This window comes from Larus michahellis, chromosome 13 (assembly GCF_964199755.1).
Source record: "Larus michahellis chromosome 13, bLarMic1.1, whole genome shotgun sequence".
Taxonomy (NCBI): domain Eukaryota; kingdom Metazoa; phylum Chordata; class Aves; order Charadriiformes; family Laridae; genus Larus; species Larus michahellis.
The window spans coordinates 12,935,135-12,956,183 of NC_133908.1; the positions used below are offsets into that span (position 1 = coordinate 12,935,135).

General features: G+C 43.5%; 1 protein-coding gene across 31 annotated transcripts in view; it reads right to left on the reverse strand.

Moving 5' to 3' along the window:
• Positions 1 to 4,938: 4,938 nt before the first annotated feature.
• ATXN2 (ataxin 2) overlaps positions 4,939 to 21,049 on the reverse strand; it is a 52,429-nt gene continuing 36,318 nt past the window's right edge. For 13 of the 31 annotated variants that reach the window (XM_074606641.1, XM_074606640.1, XM_074606637.1 and 10 more), the window contains 4 exons: positions 11,188 to 11,333; positions 10,045 to 10,272; positions 6,506 to 6,674; positions 4,939 to 5,588 (listed from right to left, as the gene is read on the reverse strand). In XM_074606641.1, coding sequence (XP_074462742.1) covers positions 5,560 to 5,588; positions 6,506 to 6,674; positions 10,045 to 10,272; positions 11,188 to 11,333 — 572 coding nt within the window. In that variant the 3' untranslated portion in view covers positions 4,939 to 5,559. Of the gene's footprint in view, positions 5,589 to 5,737; positions 6,675 to 10,044; positions 10,273 to 11,187; positions 11,334 to 16,826; positions 16,881 to 21,049 lie in introns of those variants that run through there. The other 18 variants (XM_074606632.1, XM_074606630.1, XM_074606616.1 and 15 more) reach the window with 3 other exon arrangements.

A 21,049-nucleotide genomic window follows, 5' to 3' on the forward strand; every position in this document is an offset into this window, starting at 1 on the left:
CTGCCGGAGCTGAGCTCCCGCGTCGGGCGAAGATGACGATCGCGATCAGAGCCGGGGCTTCATTTTTTTTTTTTTTTTAAGATAAGGCAAAAACAGGCTTTTCTTGCTCTTTTTTTTTTTTTTTTAACCTAGCGCAGTTGCAGTTGCTCCCCGCACCAGCCAGACGAATACTTAGCCATTCGCCTTGCTAATCAAGACGTGAACACTAACTGCTCCCTCATTAATAAAGTCACTAGCTGAGAACTAACGCAGAGACTGACAGCAGGCGGCTCCTCCTGGTGATGAAGGTGCTTTATCCCGGTGGTGGAGGCATCTTATCCCAGCGATAGAAGCATTTTAGGCACAAATCTAAATCAGTTTTTCCCCCAAGTACTTTTTTACCTCGCCAGCACAGGTGGCTGCCCCCCCCCCCGCCGCTCTCGCTTGCCTCTTTTCCCGCCCCCCCCCCACCAAACACTGTGTGACCAAGAGTTTGGTGGTATTTAAAGCTCTGCAGCGGCCTTCTGCGGGCAAGGGGGTGCCGTCGGCGTACGCTTCCCTGCCTGGAGAAGCTTTTTCCCAGCCAAATCCCCCTCCCCGAGCCCGCCGAGGGGCTGCACCCCCGCGATGTGCCTTAGGTGGGTCAGTACCCCAACCTCCGCTGCCGTTTCCAGGCTGTGTGCCCCCCCCTGAGCCCCGGTGCCCTTTACCTGGGGCAGCTGGGGCGGCCGCGCCGGGAGAGGAACCGCTTCTTAGAAGCTGCCGTTATTTTAAGAATAAGGAAGGGGCCGGAGCCGTTGCGACAGGCGGGAGGGGATGTTCGCCCCACTCCACTTCCAGATTTCTCAGCGCAGCCCGCGTGGCCTTCCCCGGGATTTCGGATGCAAAACTTGCCTTGAAACGGCCTTACAGGAAAAAAGACTTTAATTATTTTTATATTAATTTTTTTTTTTTTGAAGTGGAGATGCCCTCAGGAGCTCATTTAGGAATGAATTGCAAAGCAAGCAAACAAAAAGCCTCGTGGGGTCGAGTTGGGGTGTTTTGCAAACATCTAAGCCCCTCGGCAGGGCTTTGCCGGAGCCGGTGTGCGGTGAGCCCGGTTGGTTGGCAGCCGCAGCCCGAGGAGCCGAACTCTGCTCAAGGGCAGGAATCGAAGGGGACGATCACGGTGCTGGGGCAGAAAGGGCAGACGTAGCGCAGGCAGGAGCCAGGGGCAGACAGGGCCAAAATAACTGGGGCCAAACGCAGGCGAGGGACCGGCCGTGAGAGCAAATCTGGTTTTGTAAGTCGTAGTCAAAGGATGGAGAAAGCGGACACCATCAACTAGAGAAACAACTTAGGATTTCCATTTTGTGCCTCCCCGTCGCTCTCTCCCAGGCGCTCTCTGTACATTCAGAACAGGCAAGGTCTTTTTTTTCCCCCTTTCCCTTTTCCCCTTCCCTTTTCCCCCTTCAACAAGCTGAAAACGGGCGCACGGGGAGCATTCCCATATTCCGGCAGGGCCCGGCGTTTCCCGGCGCTCAGCGCACACCGTCGCGCTCGCTCTTGAAAGCGGAGGGTGAAGAGCAAACGGCAGCTCCGGCGCTGCCGAAGCCGGACAGGCTGCTGGAGAAACAAAGGCAGCCCTGTCCTCGGCTGGAGCTTCTCCGCCGTATCCACATCCCATTTTCCTTCCCGGACCAGCAAAAAGGCTGCACCGAATGGCAGGAACATATAGCCGGGGCTGGTTTGTGGCCGGCAAGGCGCTCCCTTCGTCGCTAATAACTAATTGCCCCCGGTCTTGCATTTCTAGGGATGAAGAAGGGAAGGGGAGGAAGCGTAGCGCAAGTTGTTGGCTCCTTCAGCTGCTTGCTGCGTGGCTCCCGGGGCACGCGTGCCTCGGAAAAACCCACACGCTAAATCTTACGAAGGTTCAAAGAGCTGATTTTTTTTTTTTATTTTTTTTTTTTTTTTTTGTCCTGCTGAGCTCCAGGCAGTCCCATTCAAAGGGTTCTTTCCCCAAAGGACGAGGTGACCTCACCCAAATCACCCCAGAGCGTCCGCAAGAAGGAACGGGCTGGGAAAAGGGGTTGGAAAAGGAATCGCTATTCATGGCCGGCACAGCCTGTGCCAGATAAATCAGACGCTGCTGCCGCCGGGATGGGTTGTTTTGGTGCGCCGGGGCTTATTGTTCGAGCGCCAACAACTAAACATGCATGCGCATGTGGTATTTTTAACCTGCCGTTTTAATTGCAAAGGGGTTTCTCCGTAGTTTAGATGGAAATCGCTGCGCTTGATTAGCAGAATATACATGGAGTTCATTATCGCCCCGTCAGCCGCTTCCCCTCTGCAAACAAAACTCCGGCGGACGCGAGCTCCCGTTCTCCCCAGCGAGCACTGGGGAAGTGGCTCTGATAAATTATTTAATAAGAGTTATTTCCTTCTCGGACCTCACCACCAAGGTAGCCAAGGGCCGTTCCACCACCCAGCCGCTCCCTGCCAAGGGGCTCGTTTGGTTTAAGCTAATTTAGCCAAGCCCAGAGCTGCTGCTCTCCCTCTCCAGCCGCCCAGCTCGGTCCCCCCCACCCAACCCCAGCTGCACCAGGACCCGTGGCACGGATTCCGGGGCTATTTGCCCAGCTCCTGAAGGGCTGAGTTCGAAATCCCATTTCTCCTAGAAACCATCTGGCTTGTGACCCAGGTGAGAGCCTGACGCGCAGCCCTTCCTCCGCTCCTGCCAGCACCCATCAATCCAGGTCCTCCTCTTTATTACAGCAGCGGGAAAAGGGCATGAAACCATTCCATTATATGGAATATAAGCAACCTGAAGGAATTTTTATATTCTAAACTTAGGAAAGGAGCCTAGGACTCAGCAGGTTTAGTTCCCTGGCCCACGTGGGCTCTTATCGGCTTTATGAAGTAGCAGCATCGAGTTTTGGGAGGAGGGGAAGCCATGGGGAAAGCCCCCGCAGGGCTGCAGGTACAGCCATCTCCTGGGCTCCCACGGAGGAGAAAGAGCCTTTTCCTGGAGCTGAAATAAAGTGGGATGTGACCGCTGAGGGCTCAGCTTGGTCCTGGAGATGGACACATGCAACACGTTTGGAGCCAAGGCGACAAAGCCATGACCCAAGCCCAGCTCTCGGTGCCTTTGGCTGGAGCCTTTGCCCGGTGCCCGTTGGTGTCGCTCCCCGAGGGGAGGCCCAGCAGGGAGGGAAGCCCCATTTCAGCCGGCTACTCAGGACAGTTGTTTTTAGCAATAAAGATGCAAAACGGGCAGTGCCTTCGCTCTCTAGGACAGCAGGGACCTGGTTTAGTCCATAACCTGAGTCCAGCCAGATATGGAAACCACCCTCCCTATCGGTGGCTTTTGTGTGTCCCTACGGATGACGGGTTCTGAAGAAGTTCCTGACGTGAACCAGTATTTCATGTCTTCGTCCATCCCTCCCTCCCTCCCGCAACCCAGCCCTGAGATACGGCACCAGCAATCCACAGGAGGTCACCAAACACTGACACCCCCATTCCCTCACCGATGGCTTTTGCGTCAAAACTATTTTGGGGCAAAGCTTCTAAGAAGAGGTCCAGGTCCGGGGTGAGGCCAAAGCTCCTCATTTCTTAGTCTCCAGCATACAGAACACTGCTGTCATCCAACCAACACAGTTTTACTCTAACAAGCCTACAAAGCCTTAAAATCTTGACTAACAGGTTTGAGTACAATATTCCAAATTTTAATTTAAGCTTGTTCAATCTGAACAGCCCCCGACCTTCACCAGCGACTACCAGAGGTGGGGGAGGCGACTGTGCATTCTCCGCCTTTAGCAGGATAATTAAAGCCAACAGTTTGTTGGATGAAAAGCAGATTGATCCGAGAGTTTTACTTTTCACCTGCACAATTCTTGTATAGTAGGTTTTTCTATATATTGTTTCTGTATGTACTGTACAAGTAACTTATTCTTGAATAATGCAGTTTTGACATAATATAAAAAAAAAAAATCTGCTCTTAATAAACTGTTTTTAGAACTTGTTTCTCACTTTGAATCTTTAGTCTGATTCTCTGTAGGTGCCTGGATATTATTTTAACAGATACTGAATTAATGGCTGCTAAAAGACAGAAACCCTCCCTTAGAAAGGTAAAGAAAGCGATAACCTGCGCGAGGAGCCGTTTCTTCTCAGAAGACTCCTTCCAGGAGTCCTGCCCCACGTCACCATCACGGTCCGTGACGGTCTCATGCCCCCTGCTGCCCACCTCAACACGAATTCACGACATTTTACTGCGCTGCTGGAAGGATTAAGGACCTGGAAGGATTAAGACAGAAGCTGCAGCGGTATTTGTTTTCCCGTGTGTTTTTCACCAAGCCACGCTGGCACGTTAACTCTGCCCGTGAAAGGCTGCACGCACCACGGCTTACTCGTCCTGCCTCTGAAACGCCAACACAGCATAATCCAGTTTAACCAGCATCACCGTTTGGTCAGCCGGTGCGGGATGCCTGCACCGTACAGCACGCTGCGGAAGACCGCAGCACTTCATAGTCAATTATCTTCTCCTATCCTTTTTCCCCATCTTTTTAGCAGTCATTTTGCTAAGGAATGCTTACCCCGGTTCCTTCCCTTCCTTCTCCAGCGGCACCACGTTGTCTACAGTTTTGTCACCTTAAGCCTGGGGGCCCAGCTGTGACGCCTTCGGCGCCACCAGCCAGACCCGTGTAAGGCTGAGGCACCAGGGAACAGATCTGAACACAAGAAATTCTTTTAAAACCTCTACCGAACTCCTCATCTTGAAAGCCTTTGACTTGTTTTTTTCAACAGCCCTGCAAGTCAAACACGAGGGATGTGGTGTCGTGGGACACACGCACACGCGCACGGCAGAGACACACCGCAAAGCTTACCTGGCGCTAAGTCAAACACTCGCTCCCATTCGGAGCGGAAGCTGGAGCACACGTTAAAATAAAATACTGGTAAAACAAGACGCAAACACTAAGTAGGTCAGTTTTTAAAACTTTTTTTATTTTTTAATTTTTTTTTAAGTTTTTATTTTATATTATCTACAAAGTAAAAGTTTTCTTAACTTAAAAGTTACATCACTGTCTCACGATAGTGATTATCTCATCAAACGTGATTTATAAATAATAATTCATCAGTTTGACGATTAGAATTTTTTTTTTTTTTTACTGAACCTGTTTCAAGTTTAGTTAGAAGTAAAAGGGATCTCCAAGTCTTGATTTTTAGTGATAATAGCAGCAAGAATCACTCTTGTTACTTCTTTTGCTAGCTGATGAGTTCATAACTTTGAAGGGTCATTAAAAAATAAATAACTTCCAGTTTTCAGCAAGCAGAGTTGGGGCACTTGCAGGACTCAGATACAGTGCATGGAATTATGGAATAGCCCACAAGTTCCTAAATGCCTCTACTCAGTCCGAATCTCTCCCACTGCAAGATGAACTGTTAGCATTCCTAGTGGATGTTACAAGAAATCAATTTTTTTTTTTTTTTTAAACAAAATAAAATGAAATTCTAGTTTTCTGTGCTTCCAGTTGGCAGAAGCAGTAGAAGGAGGGTATTTGGCCTACAAAAGGTATCCAGCCTTTCAGTTATTCCAGATGAGCCTTACAACTGCTGTTGGTGGTGGGCTTGTACTGTAAAAAAAAAGTTCAAATGTAAATAATAAATTGGCAAGCCACACAACAGTTTGCTAGTAAAGTGGTCACAGGACAACTACTGAGCTGAACTTTTCTTTTTTTTTTTATTTTTCTTTTTCTTTCCTTTTTTTTTTTTTTTTAATAATGAACAAAACAAAACCCTGCATATCAAGATGTCCTTTGGATGGTTTTTTTCCCCTACCTAAACCCTCACAAAGCAGCCTTGTTCTGCTCACACATTCCCCCAGAAACAAAATCAAGGTAACTAGTTCAACTACAAAAGTTTAGAAGCTGTTTGGAAATGAATAATAAAGAAACCTAGGTACGGTTAAATTTAAAGCAGAAAGAAGTCATACAGCACCTACTTTTGCCAAAAAGTAAAGCTGCAGAATGTTACTCTGAATTAAAGATTAGACTTCAGTTGTCACTTTACTTCAGTCATTAGAAGTCTAACAGCCCTACCCCCAAGCAACATTTTCACTCCTATCCTCAAGACCGATCACTTTAAATTTAATAAACCCCCCGAGATCATTATAAACAGGCTACGCAGACAGTCCATCCCCCACAGCAAAACCACAGCAAAACCTGGAAGAACACAGTCCCACAGTGCCAGAGTCTGCACAGTTATCCATTTCTCTACTTCAGCTAGAGACAAGCAAAGTCTTTGCTAAATTAGCTAAATCTCATACGCTTATCTAAGCTCGCATTTGGGCTGGCAACGTATAAATGCGAAATGCAGCAACACTTTGCCTTCAGCAGCCTGCCACTACAAGGACATCTTAAGGTTGTTTTTCTTTTTTTTTTTCTTTTTTTTTTTTTTTGTTGTTCTTTTCCCCAAATCTGGTTCATAACAGTTCTCGCTACTACGACCTGGCTCAGTTACGGTGCAGGTCTCCCGGGCACACACTCCTCACCTGAAGGGTGCGTCATATAGGGGAAATGTGTTGTTGTCGAGACTGGAATGGGCTGTAGTGCACTTTGAGCGATGGCGGCTTGGGGACCACCAGGTGGCTGTGTCGTCATTAGCATCATTGGAGCATGGGCAGTTGGGTGAGAAGGAACCATTCCTGACTGTACATGAGCCTGAAACAAAGAGCTCTTTAGTATAATGGTCACAAGGAGGCATCACTCCTGGCCACATGACTGTCAAGTTTTCTCCAGCTGTACCAGTAAATCCAGAGATTTACTCCATTTTAACTAGATTAGCTACAGGGATTAAGTCAGAGATCTTAACACAAAAAATAATAACTAAAAAAAAAAAAAAACCCCAAACAAAAAAAGGGCTCAAATCCTTACTGCTGGCTCCGAGTCACATTCTCAATTTTAGCCATTTGGACAGTGAGTGCTGGGAGAAACTGCCAGCATTAAACAGTGGAATATTTAAAAAACAAAACAAAACAAAACAAAAAACCCTCAGCATCAGATCTTCAAAACATTACTGTTAGTAACCTAGATCAAAGCACTTCCTATGCAGAAAATGCGGCGGCTACAGATACAAACTTCACAGGCGCTGGGAGTCTGGCACCCCTTCCCCAGCTGCTCATGACACAACTCCACGTTCTTTCATGGCTCCCTGGGCTAGAAACCACTCTCTCCAGTGACCTGTGCCCACATTATCGCTCGTCTAAGCAGTCACCCCTTTACACTGTTAGGTCGGCTTTGTTCTGTTTCCAGTTAAGCTCATCACAGTTAAGGTCCTTGTGTAATCTAAGCAATCATCGTTAAGTCTCAGCGGAAAAAGGAGATTAATCTTTACGATGGCTGATCACCCTCTGGCAAACTTGTCAGTCGGCGTCTTTAGCTCAGAGCAGTTCACGACTCTAGAGGTCATCAATTTTCTGGTTTAAAAAGCTAGTAAACACTAGTTTCTTAAAAGCACAAAACATTAAGGAAATCTTAGGAGCTCTCGGTGGGTTTCTCTTGGGGGGGGCGGGGGGGGAAAGCATTTGTATCTAAGGTTTGCTTTGTCCTTCTACCATATCCCATGTTCAGAGCGCTACGGTGCAATAATCACAGCCTCCCAAGTTTCACATGCCAGTAAAGACAGATCGCAGGTAGTGGCTACAATTTTATTTCTTAAAGACAAAAAGGTTACTCGACTCATCACAGACATTCCTCAAACTCTTTATCAGACTTGCACTGTATTAGGAGCACTCAAGAAGCCTTTAAAGGCAGGAACTGCAATTCAAATCTCACTCTTGCTCTAAAAAAAGGCTTAGAAGATAAGGCTGTGAAACAGAAATACCTTTCAGGATCAGCACCATTTTCACTTTGACAAACATGCTGTTATAGCAGCCATCATTATGAAGCAGATATTCATACAGCAGCTGTATTCGATACACACATTGGATAAAAATTTCTGCTGTGGCTCAAATGCTTTGCAAATTGGCAGCTGACAGTACTCCGTAATGAATTTTGAAGTACTGTTTCTCAAGTGAGATATCTAACAGCTCAAGTTTCATCTGATAACCTAAAGGGAAATGCAGCTGAACCCCTGTGTTAGCCTAACTGAAATTCCTACTACGTGGTAGTTCAGAATTGTGTTCAGAAGCTGGAAATGAGGCTGCTAAGAAACTCTTAAATCCAGCGATTAGTTTCCCCACAATGGAATAATTACATGCGTTTAAAATTTCTTACAGACCTGTAGTTATTCCTTCATTAGAGATTTTTGAGGGAACTACTTCATTTTGAAAAGTCAGTTAGTTTGGTGTAAGTGTCACAGAGTACAGATTGTAGTTTTCATCCTAAAAAATTACAGCAGAAGAGACTGCGTAGGTCAAAAATCAAGGGGAAAACAAGCTTTGCCTGTGATTGCCAAAAAAATCCTGACTAAGCAGTCAGTTCTGACTAAAAGTTGCGTCTGATTTGCTTTAGCAGAGTTTGCTAATTAAGTGCTTGGCACACAGAAAGGAAGGCAACGGTTGCACCCTATAGCACAGGCGCAGGCCTGGCCGTGACGTGTACAGCACAACTCATGTACGGTTTTGCCTTTATGGAGGCCTTGAAACAAACACGTTTCCCGTTCCAAGGCACGGCACTGCTTGCAGCAAGGCCCAAGGGTTGCATGTAAGGCACCCTGAGAAGCTCTACAACCTAGGCATTCACACCGGTGCCATGACAGCAGAGCAGAGCAAGTATCTCATTTCTGGCAGAAACCAGAGCCTGGGAGGACGTTGCAAGACGCCACAGCAGTAGGCAAGTTTGGACATCCTCTCCTTATCCTCCCACAGTACAAAAGCAGAGAAATTAAAAGCCTAAAGGAATTAAAAAGCTGAAAACTCAACATCAGTAAAACAATCCCTAAATTACTATTAATTCAGTGGCTTAACTGACTGTCCCAGGGACCAAAGCAAAGATTTTATCAGAATTCTGCAAGGGACTGGACAGCTATTATACTAACCTCCCTAATTACAGTTATGATATCCCAAACTATTGGCAACCTGTATGAGAAGGCGTAAGCCAGACACCAAGTTCTTGGACTGAAGAAGAAATTGTGCAGGCAAACTACTGATGAATTGTCTGTTCCTTGACAGAGCTCACTAAATCCATGAGATTTAGTAAACATCAAAAAAATCTTTGTAGCACTGCTTTACGCAGAGCGCTTGATTAATCCATCGTGTGCTTCCCTACCCAAAATCCTTTTTTTCGGTGAGTCGACCACAAGAGAGCAGTTAAGAGAAGTCGGTTTCTGATCCTGAAGCAAGGACTGTTGTTAAGTTGCCCAACAATCATCGGGAATCTTCTGTATAAGCAGTTCATTTTGAACCACACACACACACGCACACATGGTTTTCTCTTTCGGCAAGGATTGTCTTGCAGTCATCTGAACTGAATCTCACCTATCTCCTATCGCAGTGCCTGGCTACTCCCTAGTCATCTGGTGTAATATTCTTTACTGGATGTACTTGTATAAATTTGACTGCAATGCAGAACCTAAAACTGCCACCAAAAGCAGCAATTCAGCCTTCCTCCACTCAGCTCTCACCTCCAACCTTTCTGTATGCCAGCTCTTCCTGTGATCATGCAGTGAACCTGAGTAGTGAACTGATTGACTGAGCAATAGCCTAAAATGGGGGTACAGGAGGCACACTTCAGCTGAATCATGTCCCCAGTCTGGTTTGCTGCATGGCCAAACAGTTCTGTGAGCAGAATGGTGGGGCAGGACAAGGGTGGGAGCCGGGAACTGGGAAGAGAGCTCAATTTCTTTCAGTAGCAGTGCCAGCTTAAGATGTCTTCATTAAACTACAGTTGTAGATGCACTGGGTGTTGGAAGCTGAGGTCCAAATATCTTGTAAAATTCTAAATAAAGGCAATGTACAGACAGAAACCTAAATAACACAACAGGTAGTCTGCACTGAGAGGTGACAGAATGGAAATCACTTCAGCAGGCCCGACTGTCCTAACTTTGTGGCATTAAGACATTTAGTCTTGAAGGTTGTTAAACTGTGTTTACCTGGGGGACATGGGCCATGTGTGGCGGATTGGTATATGCAGGTTGAACATGGGAGGGATGAATGGTGAAGACTGTTTGTTGTGCTGTAGGAAAACTATTTTGTGGAGACTGCGTATTGGAGCCTGGCGTCATGGAAGGTGGGGTTGGAGCTAGACCTGCGTGGTAAATTGCCGACTGCTGTTGTGGGTTTGCCAGGTGGAGTGCCTGAGCAGCCTGGTGCTGATGATGCTGCAAAAAAAAAAAAAAAAAAAAAAAGAGAGAGAAGATCATTTAGGTCATGGCCAAGAAGCAAAGACATGTTTGTTCTGTAAACTAGCGTAAGAAACATTTGCAAAACCGCTCTCAATAGTGAATCTTTTAAATGGCAGATCCAAGGATCACTACACCTATGGCCATGAGGAAACTCATTTCAGTTCCACCTGGCTCATCTTCTCCTTGCACTAGGAAGTCATGTGGAGCGGGAGTCTGGAAAATTGAACATAGGCTGCCAGGTGAAAATAAGGAGAACCTGCAACCATGGAGCTGGGTATATGCCACAGTTGCGCTTAGCAGCCCAAAGTTATTACCGGTAGGGAACTAAGGCATGCAGCACTATCATGAGGCCTATTTTGTTTTCGGCTGCTTGTCTTTGACAAAATACAATCAAATACTTCTCAGCATTTATCTGCTATTTCCAGTTGTAGCTCCACTCATACTAAAGCCCCGCCAAAATTATGATCCTTCCTCAATTGTTACACGGAAACAAGCTATACCTCATCCCATGATGAGCGAGAAATGAGTGGCTGGACTCTGATATTGGTCCTTACTAAGGAAAAGGGACTGCAACAAGTTTCCCTGCTAGCTTATCTAACAAACTATGTCATAAGCCTACCACCTTTTGAGTCCTAGCCACAGTAAGCAGAGAAAAATTAAATTATATAGCTCTACTTCCTTCCTTCCTTCCAGAAAACAGGGGGGCATCTAGGCAAATACTGCACGGTATCTGTCACATGTAGTTTGTTTGGGTAACTGCTCCATCCTACCATTTTTCCTCTCAAGGAAACCAATATATTGATGTCAAGCATCAGAGAGATGCAATACCTTCCAGCAGAGCAGATTAAATACAATTTAAAGACGTTCCTTCACCCCCTTGAGTTCTGTTACCTGCACGGGGCTAGGAGCAGGGTGGCTTCCAGCATGTTGGCTTTGCTGCTGGCCAGTTGGTGTGGCAGAAGGCTGAGGATGCGGAGGATGCGGATGCAGGGTAGCATTAGGGTGGGCATACTGCTGAGCAAGTGAGCCAGTGGAAACTAGGATGAAAAAGAATAATATTTAACAACAGATACAGAACACGCATCTCATCAAGTCACCACCTGCACTTGAAGATTTCACTGTATCTCAAACATACTGTAAATATATTCCCTCCCCCTTCTAAAAAATATTTATCTTGCAAATAGCTGAGTATCTTACCTTGCTTTTGTGTAGTTTGGTTTTGCAGGAAAAGTCTATAAATAACCATAATTAGACAGTTCATCTTCCCTAGTTTGACAATGTAACAGATACTACATAGAAAAAAAGCAGTATTTCATCTTTTGTTTTGTCAAACAGACCAGTTTAAAATACCAAATTTATCATTTTCATACAATTTAGTTTTTCCTGAAATATACTTTTCAAAGGTGTTACAAGCCATTTTTATTTCCACCATCCAAAAAATTCTTTGGCCTTATACCTGGCTAACCTCACCATGCTACTCTTCTGGAAATTGCTCACAGTACAGTCAGTGTAAAGTATATACGCTGCACGTATGCTTAAGAGCTGGAGGGACACACAGGATATACGTAACAGCTGAGAAACTGAGGCTGCTTGAGCATCAAATTTTTGCTGAAGCCAGTATCTTGTGCTAAAATAACGTATCTTGCCTCTCCCCTCAGGGCCAATTAGAGAGTCTGTTCTGGATCACCACCATTCCGTGAGCTTCTCAACATTGCCATGAAATTCTTAATTCCTTGAAACAGTAGCGAATAAGGTACACAATTCCAAAAAAGGAAAAAAAACTTAACAACATAAAACTTTCACACCAGTGAAACCACATCTGTTGCTACAGCCATACCAGTCTCCAACAACAAACTAACATCAACAAGTCCTTCCTTGAGGAGCCCTGCTCTGTTCTGCTTCAAAAAGCACCACATCATTTTATTATTTTTTTTTTTTTTTTTACTTCTGATGGAATCCACGAAACTACGTAAAGCCATAGTGATAGCAAGTCTTCCTTTACACACAGAGCGTACAACCGCAAACAAGACCCTAAGAAAATGAAGACGCTTCGCCTATTCCCCTCTATCGCTTTTAGATGTTGTGCAACAACCAGTCCACAGTTTGCCACTACATTCTGCACGTGACAAAGTGCACTTACTCGCCCCAATATTAAGCTTGTCAAGACCAAGGCTAGTTTCGCTGACAATAGCGCTAAAACACAAAACAGACAAAGCAAACTATCAACTTGCTCCTCAATCCTCCCTACAGCCGTTCGCCTAATTGGTCTGGTACCTGTTTGTTGTTCCCACGGAAGTTAATTACTGCTTACCATCTATCCGGTTACAGCTTTTATAATGGGGTTTGTGCCATATGAGGACTTGATGGCCTGCCTGCCGCGTATCTTTAGAAGCTACGGATTTTTCTAGCGCCCTAGTAAACAAACCTGAAAAGCAGAGCACAGGGAGACACTTCGAGTGCAACAGTTGAGCTGGAATCACCTGCCCCCTGTATTCATGGCTGGTGAGGTCTGTCATCTCACTTCAGCAAGTAACTGTTTGCTGCAGCTTCTGAAGAATTCCACTGTGCTGGGCTCTAAGTTCATGAATACACAGAACTGCCCGAGTGTATGTAAAGGATGAAAGAGAAGATGGGTGGAGAAATGGACAAAAACGTACCAGCATCTGAAAGCACAATAGTATTCAGCAAAAGCTAGTCTCAGAAAGACAGCAACCCTACTGTGCTCTGTTAACCAGCCCTGACACACTGCTACCCTGTGCAAATACTTGTTTTCCTCCAGTCTAGCTTGCTATAAAGCCTACAAAGAATAGTTCTAACGTATTCAAACTCACTAGAATACATACAGACAGTATCTTTTTGCCTAATGGAGATCCTTCCCCCCTGCACAGGCCGCTACGAAGGTCTTCTCCTTTAGAAAATAACTGTCTGCCACATTTCACTTAATCCCTCCCTGCTGTCTTGAAAGCTCGATTAAATCTTCACTGAGCAAATGCTCCAACAGTGATGTGCGCTACAGATTCAGGCTATTAATGCAGATGAAATTCATATACCTTTGTAATCCTAAATTCCTGCACTCTGAGTTGATCCTAACATAGTTATCCATGAGCATGTAAGTGTATTCAAGCACGAGTGTACAAGCACACCCATATACTATCAGCGTTTTTGATTGAGAGGGGCTTTGAAAACACCTCAATATTTTCAATGCACACTGTCAAAACTACCAGTATCTTCTACCACAGCACTTCATTAAGCTTTGAAATGCAAGAAAAGCCTTTTTTTTTCCATATCACTACTAAAATTGATTTTGCAGCAGCATCCCCGCCACACTCCTATTTGACTTTCAAACATCGCTCCTTCTTACAACAACTACGTGAAAATTATCGGTGGAAACACTGATCGTTTTTACAGTATGAAATTTACAGCTTCCTACAGTAGGAAAATTTCTCAATCTCATTATTATACACACTCTGAAGAAGGCCAAAAAGTTATTATCTCTGTCAAAGCAACAGAAATAAATGCATAGAGGGATTGACTTGCTTGCCAAAGGGCATGCTACCAGAAACCCCCCTGAGCTCTCATCCCACTGCCTCAGCCACAGAGCTGGCAACGCCTGACTACAAATTAACTTCAACTCCATTCAAGAGGTTTTAAAATGTATATGAAAATTCATTCCGAGTTGTAAGATATTCAAGGCTTCCCACATCCTGCCACACTACTTGTTAAGTGCCCCTAAAATAATGTGGTACTCCGTTAAACCATTTGTGCAATTCATCTTTCATTTCTTTATAGCCAAGAGAATAATAAACTAAGTTATTCTGAAGCAGATATATGGTACAATAAAACTTTACAATGAAGAATTTCTCTCTTAAGAAACCAGTTAAACCGAGGAACAGTTAGATACAGAAGCGGGGGGAGGATCAAGTTTTTGTCTAGTAGCAGCTCTTCCATAACCTTTTAGTATCTTCTATCCATAGCTTTGCATTTAAACTGCCAGATTTTTTATATTGAAGAATTTTTATTTGCCTAGCTTCTCCTCTCCCCCATTTTGTCTTTAACAAATTACTCTAATAAGATCTACAAGTTTGGTTAAAACTAGTTCAGATGCTGCTGCAAATTACATTTTAATAGTAATATTAAAAGTGCCTTTCAAAAAAAACGTTATTTGGACACTTATCTAAATCCTTGTACAGATACCCCATACAAATCAAGAACGGTTCAAGACGAGTGGCAGCCAGTCTGAAATACGTGCACAGATCTTTTTTAGTTCAAAACTGGAGTTCAAACTTCAACTCTGGAAACGTATACGGTTTTCCATGTTCAGCTAGTGCAATTAATAGTTTGCGACAAGCCAAAGAAATCTATGAGACCAGCAAGCCTGTGAAAGCAGTCTGGCAAAACAGTCATGAGAAATTCAGCTGCTTAGCCGCAACTAAAGCACTTTCACTGTGACTTTTTCAAGAACTTTTGCCTGTTCATCAAAACAGCTCACTACACGTACCAAACAGCAAACAAGATAAGACAAGGGGTGAAAAAAAAAGAAAAAAAAAATCACCAATTATCCAACATTTTCCCCCAGTTGTCAGTACTCTAGAGATTTTCCAAATAGCCATCTAGTATCCAAGAAAGTGCTGAGAAAGCTCCAGGAAAGGACGAAACAGCTCTGCGTATATCCCTGCTGCAAGAAACCTCAGCTCATTCCAGCACAAATACACTGTTTTTCTCACCCTTTATGACTCAAGTTGTTTTCCTCCAAAAATACTCCCTGGACCAACCTGCTTCACTTCAGCATCTTTTTGATCAAGTCAGTTCCTAACGTGAAATATTTAACTGCACCAACCTTGCAGGGATACCCAGTGAAGACAAGTGATTCGGTAATGAAGTGAGCAAAAATATCAGATGGATTGAATTACTGAATTCAACTCTACAAAAAGTGCAACCCATTTTTCTGAGAGGCAAACAAGTAGCGGTCAGCCACCAAAGCCACAGAAGGAGCTGAAATCAAAAGAGGTCAGAGCAGCAGAAATCAAGCAGAACTCCCAGCTACAAGGGTATATGCAAAAAACATATAACGTAATTTCATATTTTCCCTGGTAGGAATTTCAGTGCTGCCAATGGTGGTCATCGTTGGTCATTGTCCAAAGATGCACTGAAGAGACTACTTTCAAGAACTGACCAGTGAACAAACTTCAAAACTATTGCCAGACCCAGTAAGATGGTGAGGATAACTACATTTAAAAGACCTGAATGGTAGGAAGCAAAGAAATAGCAAATGTTTCTTTCATAATACAAACATTTAAAGAAGTCATTTTACACAGGTAGAGTGGACTTCACTTAAAAGATTATCCATGAAAGGAACGAGCTTATTAAAGTTATTTCAGTGCACCAAACCAAGACGCATGAAAACAGGACAGGTCAGCATCCTACACCACTAGTTCATGCAGAACCATGTCTGTACAAGAAACACAGGAAGTCTCTTCCAGAAGAGATTTTTGGAGAACAAGTGGTATTTCTCACATCCCTTTTGCATGAGCTAACTGAAAAAACCCAGAAGAGTGCCTGGCATAGGCTGCACGGACTTGGAGACAGACACAGCAACAAGTCTCACTGCAGGACAGGAGCAAGTACAAAAGTACCCTGAAACTGCAAGTCCTCCTTTCCCATGTCTTGGGTGACAGCTCCAGTTCATCCTGCAACCACACCCCCTAAAAACCAGCTTCTTTAAAGCGCTATGATGAACATACAAGGCAGTATTTTTAAGTTATTCGCCTTTCCCAGTACATGTACACAAATGAAGTTTGCATTAGCTGTTGTGTACGGAGAGCAAGGAGAACATCAGCCCCTCTCCCACCGCTTACACTGATGTAGCACACCAGCAAACCCACTCGGGAGCATCGGAGCCAGATCACGTAACTGATAACGTTCAGCTGCCAAGGAGGAAGCATCCGATGCTACACACCGGCAAGGAGCCCTTGTCACTCTCATTAGAGTACCATCAAAGTTCACTGTTCACAGCACTCCTTCAGTGGCACCAAAGTAACTCTACAGAAAGCTTCCTTTGCCTCAGCTGCAACTCAAAGTTATTTCCTCCCAGGGGCTCAGAACTTGAGCCACAGCTTTTTAAAGAGATCAGGCACAACATACTTCTCCTTTTAGGAAGCCAAGTTTTAAAGATCCTGTTTGGACCATGAAGGAAAAGCAGCGAGGCAGTTCAGCTAGGTTTTAAGCAGAGGCTATCCACATGCAGCACTCACTTCTGGTTGCAGACTGAAAGACTGGGTAGTAAAGTCACAAATTATTTGACATGCAAAATACATTTTAAAAAACTGACAAATCAGCTTCCTGTGGTCATACAAATCTGTTCAACAGCTTCACCCCCCCCCCCATCCATTGAAAGGAACCTTCCTGCGTTTTCCACATACTGGTTTGGTGCAAGGAAACTTGTTCCCTCAACACGTCCCATTCCTTTAACATCTGTTCTTTAGAAAGTGCTTTTCTGTACAATCAAAATTAGTACAAAAAACCCAACTCACTGGCAAAGTAGAAAGAAGGGCCTGTCTCCTTGCTGTATGGTATTTTGGGACATGCTGAATTTGGGAAATAGAAAGGTAAATTAGCCTCTTGCCACGTGCATACTTCCCGTCTTCTGGAAAGGTCAGCATCTTTTTTTTTTTTCCTTTTTTCCTTTTTTTTTTTCTTTTTTTAAGATTGTAGAACCATGCAGATATTTTTATTTACTTAGGTGCTATTAGAGCTGGATATTTAGTTTTACAAATGAATGGAGATGAAACAACAAGTCTCGAGTAAGCCTTCCTTCTTAACTGTGACACTGAGGTCTTCAGTTCTTAATTAACACAAAAACAAACTTTATGTCAATTAATGGTCTATTACAGTCGACTGTAATAAGAAGGTTAAAATGTAATTACACTAAAACAGAAATTGGTCCCTTGCTTTTTTAAGCTATATCACTGTCATTCTTAACAGTTCCAAGACACCTTTGGTGACTGGTTCACTCTTAGTCCCTGGAGAATCCTCTGAAGTTTATATTATATCCACCATTGTACTATCAGGGTAATAGAATTTACTCTACTGCTGAGACAGAAACCAGATAAAGTTAGAGACAACACCAGACCAGTAAAACATATGCAGAAGGGGAAAGGGGAAGGGAGAATGGGGACAGGAATGAGAGCACAAAAAACAGGAAATGCATCTGTATAAAACCAAGGTCTGGTTTTACACAAGTTTCTTTTTAAACACAAAAGTTAAGTTTTTCGGAGGACTCCAGTTATCTGAAAACACAGGCAATTCAGCTACACAAGTTCATTGTCACAGGAATGCATATATCCACCCTCTAGTTAGAAAGCCAAATTTTCTACTAACAGCACAAGACAAGTTTGGGTCTTTGTGCGACAGACCAAGCAGTCAAAGCGTGGCCAGCAAACTCTACCAGCCCAGTAACATTGGTATCAGGGAGATCACACAGAGCCAACACTTTTGAGACAGACAGTACATTCGGAAACCAACGTGCAGTTTAGCAGGGTAAGAACGACAACTCCGCGTTCAGGGATGTGCATGTGGCAGTTAGAGGTGTGTGTACTGCTCTGCTTCAGCACTGCCTGCGTTTCAAACTCTCCTTGACAAGAACATCTAAGTGGCTCTCACGTCTCCAGAAGTTACGAGCTGAAGTGTGTAATGGACATTTTTATCGTCTGGCTGGTAGATGGGAAGAAAGATAGTTGCTTGAACATTGTCCTTCCCAATTGTGTTTTCAGCGGAAAAAACCCCATGATTTTAACACTCCTCCTTCATACGTTTAGATGGGTCTACTGGTGACCATGCAGCTCAGCTGCTCGGCTTCTCTTGAGCTCTTGTCAACAGCACGTTGTGAAACAGAAGCAGGACACTGTAACGACTGGCAAAGAAATCCCAGAAGCTCAGAAATATCCCGTTAAACAGCATTAGACAAAAATACTTTTCTTTAAACTGGAAGAGTGCTTATCAAAAAGTGTAGGTCACTGTATGTATTTTGGATTCAGCTGTCTCTTCCCGAGACAGGAAGGAAAACAACCCCCAAACTTTTGGCAGTGAGGGTCGTTCGCTTAACAGACCAACAGGCATTTCTCTTCGCTGGCAGGCAGTTGCTACTTGCCATGGACTTTCAACTCATCCCAAGCCATTAGGGAAGATGGAGTTTCAGATCTCACCAGAAAACATTTCACACCTTAAGAATACTTCATAAGCAGCGCCCCCCAGCCCCCACGTCTCAGTGCAGTTGTCCTTGCAGACATCTTCTTTCTACCACATGCGCAGAAAAAAAATTGTGTGAATTTTGCAAGAATTATCTCAAAGAAAGCACTAGTACCTTGAAGGACAGAAGGGCACTATAGCCCACTGCATCCTGATATCAATGGGGGGAAAAAAATAAATGAAAAAAATAATATAAAAACCAGACAGCAATTTTAAAGAGACAAAAGGAAGTTGTTTGAGCAAGTGCTCCAGAAATCAAAAGCAGCAGTGGTTGCTGTTTCTCAGGAGGTTGTTATTCTGTACTTTCAAATTAGTTTTAAAAGAGGACCAGAATCAATGTGCATTGGTATATTTAGTTCAAAGATACTGTGGGTAAACTTAAGATTCCCAAAATACAGAACGTAAGTTACGGATACTTTCTTATAGTCACTCAATCAGTTGTGAATGATTCCAGCACGTTGTTCGTTAGCAGTGTACTCCATAAGCAGTATATATTTATCACCTTAGGCATATCTATATTTTTCCCAAACGTTCCCGTATCGATAAATGGAAGCTGAAGTGAACACATTACAGATGGACACATTTTGAGGAAACACAATCCATCTAGAGGCAACGTCTTCAAGTACTCAGCACATGGAGGACTTGCAAAAATCTGAATTGAGATAGTGCTGCACTACATCAGAAGTCATTTCGTGTGCAGCTGACTGTAAACTTTGTAGGTTACGGGTACATTTCAGCCAATTCACGTTCACTAGGCAATAAACACATCTGCACAAAAGTGTCTCATATGGAGTTCACGATCCAGTTGGGTTGAACGGTTTCAATAACAAGAATTTCAAGCACTTGATCGTTTACTGGGAAGGCAGGAGAATGTTTAGAAGAGTCCCCAAGTAGCTACTTGAAAAAGCACGGGAGGACATACAATTTCTGGCAAATCAGGTGCTCTTGGAAAAGTTATGTTTAATTACATGGCAGGAAATACCAAAGAATTCTCAACTTTGACCCAACTTAGTTGCTTGCACTGGTAGGTAGTCACATACCTACAACACACAAGCTGCAAAACCAACACAGAATGAGATCTAACGCTTGTAATTTAGAATATCAGTGAAAAAACTACACAGACATCTGATGAAAGCCAACCAAGGGAACAGGCTTGTACTTCAATGCTGTAGAACCCACCGGTTACAGAAGATAAGGATGGTGCACAATGGGAAATTGCTAGGAAGTCACATGCAACCATTCTGAATCAAATCTCAGATTATCTCATGTTTGGTTTTATTTTAATTAGGATTTGAGAGGAGAGTTTTCACCAATAAAGGTCTGAAAGCCTTTGATCGTTCACTTTATCGGAATTCTATTTAATCTAATGAAAAAGCAAACAGAAGATCTGTTTACATGGACACCTCAAGCACAAGAGTTGAAAAGATCAAAGTAATACAATTAGCAAGGACCTGTGAGGGAAAGACTTAATCTCTACAAGTAACTTCCACTTCAGCTTCAGGACAAATGAGCTGAAGTGTTCTTCCTCCAAGCGTCAAAAAAGGTGTCTCTCTATTATTTTTGTTTCTTAGCTATGTCACCATACCACTGCAGAGATCTGACAGGATGTTTTCAGATGGGTAAGACACAGGCTTTTAAAAATCAGAATTAATTTCACACTAAACTTCAGATTCTTAGTCTTTTAAGTTTTCATGACACATCATGGACTTCCATTAAGTAGCAGTGTAAAACTAAGTACCGGAAAACATACAAAGATGTCTAAAGGTAGAGAAAATCTTTTATTAGAATCTAAGTCAATAATATACGTGACCCAATAAAAGTCTTCCTCAGATGCTATAACAAGTATTGAAATGCCACGTTTTCAAGAGACCATCTGCTGTTTTGACATTTTATGACAATTTCCAAGCCTTCTAGCAACCTTGATTCTACCTCCTTCAATAGCAGGTTTTGCAGTGAGTTTTCTTCCTCTGAACTGGGCATTGATTTATCATACATTTATAACGCTTTAGTTGTTCTTTCACATTTTACTTTGTAACAAGGTAACCCACATTTTCAGCACTTCACTGTAAGTGAAATATGCCCATCTGATAATGCTGGAGACCTACTGTCAAAAGTCAGAGCAATACATGAGCTGTTTCATATACTTATTCTTGACTTACCAAAAAAGAAAGGTAAGCAACACAAGTTTTATTTTAACAGCAGTGTTCATACTGTTAATAATGCTAGTAGTATCATAAAGACAGCATTTCACTAGTTGTCAGAACTAAAGTCAAGTTTTGAAACTGAGGTCTTAGCCTTGCAATAAAACAAGTCCTAATTATAATCAAGAAACAATCAAGGGATGTTGTGTCAAGAGCATCAAGAGAACTTGAACAAACTTCTTTCAGCAGATATTCTTTAGCAGCTCCCAGGTTGAAAATTCATCTTGGTCACTGGCATCCTACTGAAATCAGCATACTTGAGTTTTCATTTTAACCAGGTGGCTCAGTTTTCAATGCTCTGCTCATCA